This window comes from Cydia strobilella, chromosome 13 (genome assembly GCF_947568885.1).
Source record: "Cydia strobilella chromosome 13, ilCydStro3.1, whole genome shotgun sequence".
Taxonomy (NCBI): Eukaryota; Metazoa; Arthropoda; class Insecta; order Lepidoptera; family Tortricidae; genus Cydia; species Cydia strobilella.
Window position 1 is genome coordinate 7,355,394 of NC_086053.1, and position 7,750 is coordinate 7,363,143.

The 7,750-nt window shown below is 38.6% G+C and overlaps 1 protein-coding gene across 2 annotated transcripts in view; it reads right to left on the reverse strand.

Annotated features, from left to right (window-relative positions):
• Nucleotides 1–4,344: 4,344 nt before the first annotated feature.
• The window catches only part of LOC134746681 (transcription initiation factor TFIID subunit 11), a 198,677-nt gene continuing 195,271 nt past the window's right edge, over nt 4,345–7,750 (reverse strand). The window contains exons 2-6 of one of the 2 annotated variants that reach the window (XM_063681194.1): nt 7,499–7,590; nt 6,870–6,974; nt 6,044–6,506; nt 5,328–5,512; nt 4,345–4,598 (exon numbers count right to left, since the gene is read on the reverse strand). In XM_063681194.1, coding sequence (XP_063537264.1) covers nt 4,465–4,598; nt 5,328–5,512; nt 6,044–6,506; nt 6,870–6,974; nt 7,499–7,550 — 939 coding nt within the window. In that variant the 5' untranslated portion in view covers nt 7,551–7,590 and the 3' untranslated portion in view covers nt 4,345–4,464. Of the gene's footprint in view, nt 4,599–5,327; nt 5,513–6,043; nt 6,507–6,869; nt 6,975–7,498; nt 7,640–7,750 lie in introns of those variants that run through there. The other variant, XM_063681193.1, reaches the window with a different exon arrangement.

Genomic DNA, 7,750 nt, shown 5'->3' on the forward strand with positions numbered 1-7,750 from the left:
TCATTTTGTGTTTTATTGCGTCCTCTAACTTAGATCCAGGAGTTATGCTTATTACCAAAGACCTGTGTAACTCCGTATAAGATGAATACAGTCTAAGGAAAAAACGTGCGTCTGAAATCAAGAAAATTAGATTCTCGCACAGATGGCGCTACCACCAATACCAACCTTTGACCTATTCTCGGCTAGATGGCGTTGACGGTTTCGTTTATTATTTAACAATTTTAACACATATCAGTGAAAGAACATGGGTCAAAATAATATAAAAATAATAAATACAAATATAAAAAAAAAAATATCCATATATTTTAATATTTTTAGTTTTAATCGAGTGTCGATAGATGGCAGTAAATTTACTGTGACTACAAAATTTACTATTACAGTACCCCTCTATCCTATATATTCTCTTTGTTATTACTAATATAATATCTCTCAGCTAAACATCAAAGTAAACAATAATTATACTTTTTATCATCTCATTTATTACCAAATTTAAGCACTACTACCTATTTTATATTGTTTTTACTTAGGTACACTTAAAGAATTTAATTTCCGACCCATTTCGTACCTTGTCACAGTGACAATAGTATGAGGTCTCTAGCGACTTTCATATTGATTGTCACTGTGACAAGGTACAGTCACCATCAGATATATCGGAACGGCCAAGGTGTTCACAATATCTGAACACGCACTCTAACGCCTTGACAATAGAGGCGTGTTCAGATATTTGTGAGCGCCTTCGCCGCTCCGATATATCTGATGGCGACTGTACGAAACGGGTCAGAAATTAAATTATTTGACTGTTCTTATATATAGGTAGTATGTACAAAATGTTTATTGCTTTTTTCACATAAGAAAATTGTTAGTATAGCTTTGCTGCAGAAATATACGAATAGGTTACAAAGAATTACTTGTGTATTAAATTAAATTTCAAAATCAATGAAATTAGATTTTTCTTGAGAGGTTAAATTGTATATTTTTTTCTTTTCTCTAACACATGAAACTTACATAAAATTGTACTTGAATAAGTTATAGGGCGTACCCTAGGGTAGGGATCAGTGGCTTGGAAAAAATAGCCGGGTACAGTGACTCACTCAACCTAACCAATATGAGAGAGGCTATTTGCTTGCTAATACAGCGAAACATTCAGTAATCGAACAAATTCAATTGGACGAGCAATGGATATTCTAATAGGTAAGGGTACAGTGTATAGCGATATTTGGGCGACTGAGCCACTGTTTGCGTTGAGCCACTGTTCCCGCCTTGGCCCTACTCGTATCCCTAATGTGCACCACTTAATTAAGTGCCAGTTTCACCATCCGCACTTGACAGACTAATCAACGTACGCCACCCGGCGCGCCGCGGCGGTTTACTATGAAACTTTCCATACAATAAAATTTAGCGAACTCTTTAACGATGACAAACAGTTTGGTGCAACTAGTGATGGGCAGCGGTAACATTCCCGCTACCAGTAAGTTTCCATTTGGGAATGTTACTAGTAAGTTACCAATGTTACCAGTAACATTCCCAAAAGCCGGTAACATACGAAACTGATGATAGTGATGACTTATATGAGATAAAATAAGGTTCAAAACTTATTTTTTTAGTACAACTTACTCAAAAATATGTCCCATAGTTCTTAATTCGCTGACATAAGCTATGGGATCAATTTTATAAATTTGGTATACAGATAGTGAGCACCGGGGAAGGACATAGGATACTTTTTTATCCCAGAACTCACCCCTTAAGGGGATGGAAAGGGGGGTTGACACTTGTATGGGGAATCAATAACCGCTGGACCGATTTAGATGAAGTTTGGTATGGAGATAATTTGGGTCCTGGGGAAGGACATAGGATAGATATTCGCGGGCTTGGTTTCCGCAACTCGACGTCTTACTATTGCGCCTATTTTGCGTGAGGGACACAGGATAGGTTTTACCCTAGAAATCAACCCTAAAGGGGGTGAAAAGGGGAGTGGAAATTTGTATGGAATCCAATAAAACCGATTTAGATGAAATTTGATATGGAGATAGTCTTAATTGTTGGGGAGGGTGTAGAGTAGTTTTTATTCCCGAAGTCATCCTGTTCTCTTCTCCACTCTTCTAACACTCACTCAAAGTGCTGCTGGTAATGTATGGTGGAGGCAGCTCAAGACCTGGAACACCTGGAGTGCTCCTGGGTGCAACGGGTCAGGGGTAACAATCGCTCAACGTGCTGCTGGTAGTATACGATGGATAAAGCTCAAGACAATGTGGAGTGCTACTGGGAGCAAAGGGTCAGGGGTAACACTCGCTCAACGTGACGCTGGTTGTATATGATGAGGAAAGCTCAAGACCTGGAACACCTGGAGTGCTGCTGGGTGCAACGGATCAGGGGTAACACTCGCTCAACGTACCGCTGGTAGTGTATTATGGGAAAAGCTCAAGATCTGGAACACCTGGAGTGCTGCTGGGTACAAAAGGTCAGGGGTAACACTCGCTCAACGTGTCGTTGGTAGTGTATGATGGAGATAGCTCAAGACCTGGAACACCTGCAAGACTTTGGTGACCAAGTTTCTGCTGGAGACGCTGCTGATCTCCCACCAGGAGGCTACCACAAGCTATTCAGCGGGTAAAATTTAGGTAGTAAAAAGGGGTGGAAGTTTGTATGGGGAAACAATAAATCTAGCTGATTGTTTAAAAATAAGCTACCCAAATTACTAATTCCACGCAGACAAAGTCGCGGGCAAAAGCTAGTATTTTGTATAAAACTGTGATCATTATTTATTATCCCTTTACTACTACTAGTTTAATTTCAAATTTGATTAATTAATATAAAATCGAAATTCCAACAACTCAAAAATGACGTTTGTCACTTGAAACGTTATACGAAACTAGCTTTTGCCCGCGGCTTGTTGTCTAATGTACAGGGTGCGGGGGAGGCAGGGGAAGGAGAAAATATGGTTTTATTACTACTTACAAAAGATGGTTTATATGGTATATGGTTCGTAGGTAGAATACATATATATGTACTTACGATGTTTTGCATTTTACTTAGAATGGAAACCTAAACTTATAAGAAGCAAACAGACAACCACCTTCTTGTAGCACCTTGAATGTACTCATTACGGATGCAGGAAGTTTCCCGATGACTTACTCCTTCCGCCCCGTCCGCCCCGCCGCGCCGCCCGCACTCGCCTAGGTACCGATTGACGACGATCGAGATGGCACCAATACAAATTAAAAAATCTATTAGGATAACGCGGGTCTCCATACCTCAAAAGCAAAATTAGAACCCTTATAGGATCACGTGTGGCTGTCTGTCGGTCCGTCTATTACAACCGATTTGCTCCGAAACTACTGGACCGTTTGAATTGCAATTTGTCACAAATACGAGTACTTTCAAGAATTTTCATGAGCACATTATTCAATTTCAAAATCGATGCGATTTTCGTAATTAACGTCCCAAAAAACCATAAAAACGACACCCATATTGATATTTAGACATTTCAACCCCACTGCACCCCAACAGGGGAGATGGTTTTTCACGTCCGTCACGTTGGATTTTAAAATCGTTCTTATTTTCCTAATTAGCAACCCGATAAACCATATAAACAATACCCATGTTGATTTTCAGACTTTGTCACCACATTTCCCCTATTAGGGGGGAATTTGCAAAAAAAACCTGTAACACGTGTTTATTCATTTATCGTTAGGAATACTCCTGTGAAGTTTCGAATATAATAGTCTAACTAATCTTGTTTCCCCATACAAACTTTGAACCCCCATTTAACCCCCTTGGGGGGTGAATTTTGAAAAAATCATTTCTTAGTGCACCCCTAGACCTTATAAGACACCTACGTGCCAAATTTGGAATCTCTAGAACCAGCGGTTTGGGTTGTGTGTTGATATGTCAGTCAGGCAGTCAGTCAGTCAGTTTCTTCTTTTATATATTTAGATGTTGATTGGTTTATTCTAATAATTAAACTGATTTATACACATATTTTCTTTTACTTTATTTCCAGTCTTCACTTTTAATCCTTATTTCCAGATAGTAATGTTCCCAGTAACTTTGGAAAAATACCTGGTAATATTGGGAATGTTACCGGTAACATTGGGAATTTACTCTTTCAGAGATTCCTTGACTGTTTTATGACTGTAAATAGTAGCATTATTATCTTCTTAAGTATTTAACACGAAAAAAGCATATACAATTCTAATATTTTTTTCAAAGTTACTCAATGTTACCGATCTGGGTAATGTTACTGGTAGCATTACCGGGAATATTCCCACTTTTGAGTAAGTTACTGGTAACGACCCATCACTAGGTGCAACCGACCTTACTCCAAATAACTAGAGCTAATTTAATACCTGACAGATCTTGCATTAGATACAACTTGAACTATCTATTATTTTTCTAATTTTGATTTGGAGTATTTGCCATTTTTCTCTAGATATTGTTTAGGAGTGAATATACAAGAATATTACGTTAGGACCTGAACATACTCCGGTGTACCTTCCGTGAGGGAATGGCTCCCCTCATTCGCAGTCGGCGCAGCGCCTCCCGCAGGTGCTTGGGCTGCAGTGGGCCCGCTTCTCCAGACTTCTCCAATACTTCCAGGGCTAAAGAATTAATAAGCTTTATTAATATTAATTAAGTTTGCTCAAATTCGTTTACTTAGCTATATCATGTTAGTAAAACGCCTGAGACTAGAATTCTTAACCTTATTTGAGTTAATTTCAGCTGTAGAGAGAGGTCATTCATTTACGGACTTAATTTAGGCTAGTGCCTGTGTTTGTGAGCCGAGTGACAACCCTAGCACAAAAGTGAATAATCAAGATTGAATGACGGTAGTTTAAAAAAAACCGGCCAAATATAAGTCGGACTCGCGCACGAAGGGTTCCGTACCATTACGCAAAAAAATTACATTTGTTGTATGGGAGCCCTATTTAAATATTTAGTTTGTTTTTAGTATTTGTTGTTATAGCGGCAACAGAAATACATTATCTGTGAAAATTTCAACTGTCTACCTATCACGGTTCATGAGATACAGCTTGGTGACGGACAACGGAGTCTTAGTAATAAGGTCCCGTTTTTACCCTTTGGGTACGGAATCCTAAAAATTGCCAGTACGATTGAAGGGGGCGCTGACAAAGGTAGGTAACCGGAAAAAACATACTTAGCATTAGTTTATTACTGGGTGCGTAGCCAACATGCCAATCGTCCATGATGAACAAAATGCAACTGTCTGCAGAAGAGTGATAGAGACACAAACGTTTTGTTATTGTATTGCAAATGATTCTCACCTTGGCTAGGCACGCAGTACTTGCAAAGATCTGGATCATACCAACCTTCTTCAACCACCTCCCCTACAAATACTTTTGCTATACCAGACATAGCAATGACAACATTCTGGCCAACGGAGCAACCCGTCATGGTCTGCATCAGGCGCTTCACTGCAGCTTTAGGAAAGGCAGCTCTTCTGTACATCTCATATCGGTCCAGTTGCTCTTCAGTAAAGTTTGAGACTAGTACCCTGAAAATAAACATATAGTCAAGGAATTTAACCTTTTGGACGCCAATGACGGATATATTGGCACCGCAGGTCCAACGCCAAAGACTGATTAATCCGTCACAGACCACAGAGCAACATAGACCTATGTGCATGTGCATAAAGTTCAATTTCAGTTTTGTGACGTGGCGTCAGAGTGACAGCCTTTGTGTTTGACACGGCGGTGAAAAGGTTCATTTCAGTAACATTTTATACCTCGTCACAGTGACAATAGTATGAGGTCCCTAGCGACTTTCATATTGATTGTCACTATGACAAGGTATGAAATGGTACTGAAATAATTCTTTGACAGTATCTGTATTTGTAACTCCTTAAAGTTGAAGTAAAGCAGACCGCATCCCATTATTATGTTGCAGTTTATTTTGTTGGACAGTGGAAACTCTGGAAGAGATTGTTCTTTAGCGATAAGACCGCCTCTTGTCTACCATAGTTATTTTACATATTATATTAGTGAGTAATAAAGAATATTTGTATTGTATTGCATGCACGTCTTACTGCATCTTTTCTCTTTCTTCTTCCTCTAACTCCTTCTTACTTTTCTTCTCCCTTTCTCGCTCACTCATAAGCATATCTTCAGCCGTTTGCGAGTCATAATTGCCTTCACTTTGCTGGAAATCATTCATATCTGGCAACACCATGCTATCTTTTAACTCATCTGGTTCACTTGTTTCATTCCTCGCTTCACTTGTTTCCAATGTGGTGTTATCATTTGTTTGATTTTCATTATCAAATCTGTATTCTGACATGTAAGTATCATAGTTTTCAGTGGTATCTGTTATACTATCATCAACCTGTGGGTTTATGAACGTTTCCGAGCTGTCAAGGTAGATGTTACCCAGTTCATCAGCTCTGTGGATTGTTTCCACACTTTGTGAGTTGTCAGAATATGTCTCAACGATTTCATTGTCTGGTTTATGTGTATTTTGTATGCTCTCTTCATAATTCACTAATGTTGTATCTGTAATAGAAATGTTTTGTATAAAAAAAAATTTACTAAATTTTTTTTTAACTACTTTTTTTTATACCACATCGGTGGCAAACAAGCATACGGCCCGCCTGATGGTAAGCAGTCACTGTAGGCTATACACGCCTGCAACTCCAGAGGTGTTGCCGACCTTTATTTTAAGTCAAAATTTCTCAAAAAAATTTAAGGAGTTGCTAGTAATTGTATAGGGTGCACATCAAGACAGCATATAAATATAACAGGTGCCAAATGATTAAGCAAGAGGTTTACACTGTATACAGCAGTCGGGGAAATATTCATTCTAGGAGAGTACTTCTGTGGTATATAAGTATAATTGTGCATAATTCTTAGTCTTACATTCAGGTTCATCTTTAAGTAGCTTCTCCTCTATTTCTAGAGATATTTCTTGAGAATTTTCTTCATCGGTGTCACTGTGCTCCAGCTCTCGAGCTAGCTCGTCCTCTATAACAATAAATACTGATGTTCAGTTTTTTATTATTATTCAGTAAGCAGGCTGGCTTATTAAACATATTAATAACAGGGTCACTCATGGTTGGTATTAACCGGGGGGTTGTTATTAAAAAGCAGGCAGGCAGTTGTGACAACTGATATTGCCTGTATCCAATAATCATTGACAGGTAGATGTAGAGGTATGCTTGTCTAATTTATTTTTAAATTAAACCACATCTTCGGGGAGCTTGTACCAAGCCCTCACTACTCGGTTGCTCAAAAAGTGTTTGTATGGGTTACTGTAGGACCTATGCCTTTCTAACTTTAAGTGATGACCTCAGACGGGTTTTGTTGTTGCGCTTGAACATTTCTTGAAAATCCTTGAGATCATAGTACCCAGACAGTATTTTATTGGTTTCTATTAAGTCTACGTTCTCTGCGGTGTTAAAGAGTAGTGAGCGTGAGAGTTTTATCAACAAAAATAAACCTTGTTAAATAATAAGTGATACATGTGACGAGAATTTTCAAAGATTTACCTTTCAACCTATCAACATCCGACAGTGTATCACTACTAGGATTGTCTGCCATGACAAATGTTCGATTTGAACCAATATACTGCAAGCAGAATCTAGATTTTTGATAAATTTCTCAATTAAAATTGCGAGCTTCGAAAAACTTATTTCCTTTGCTTTGCACTGCAGTTTGCTTGCTTTTGCTAGTTTTGCTTCACTCGATCACTCGCTGACAGAACTCGTAGTTTGACGGATGACATAACTGCGGTGTATTTT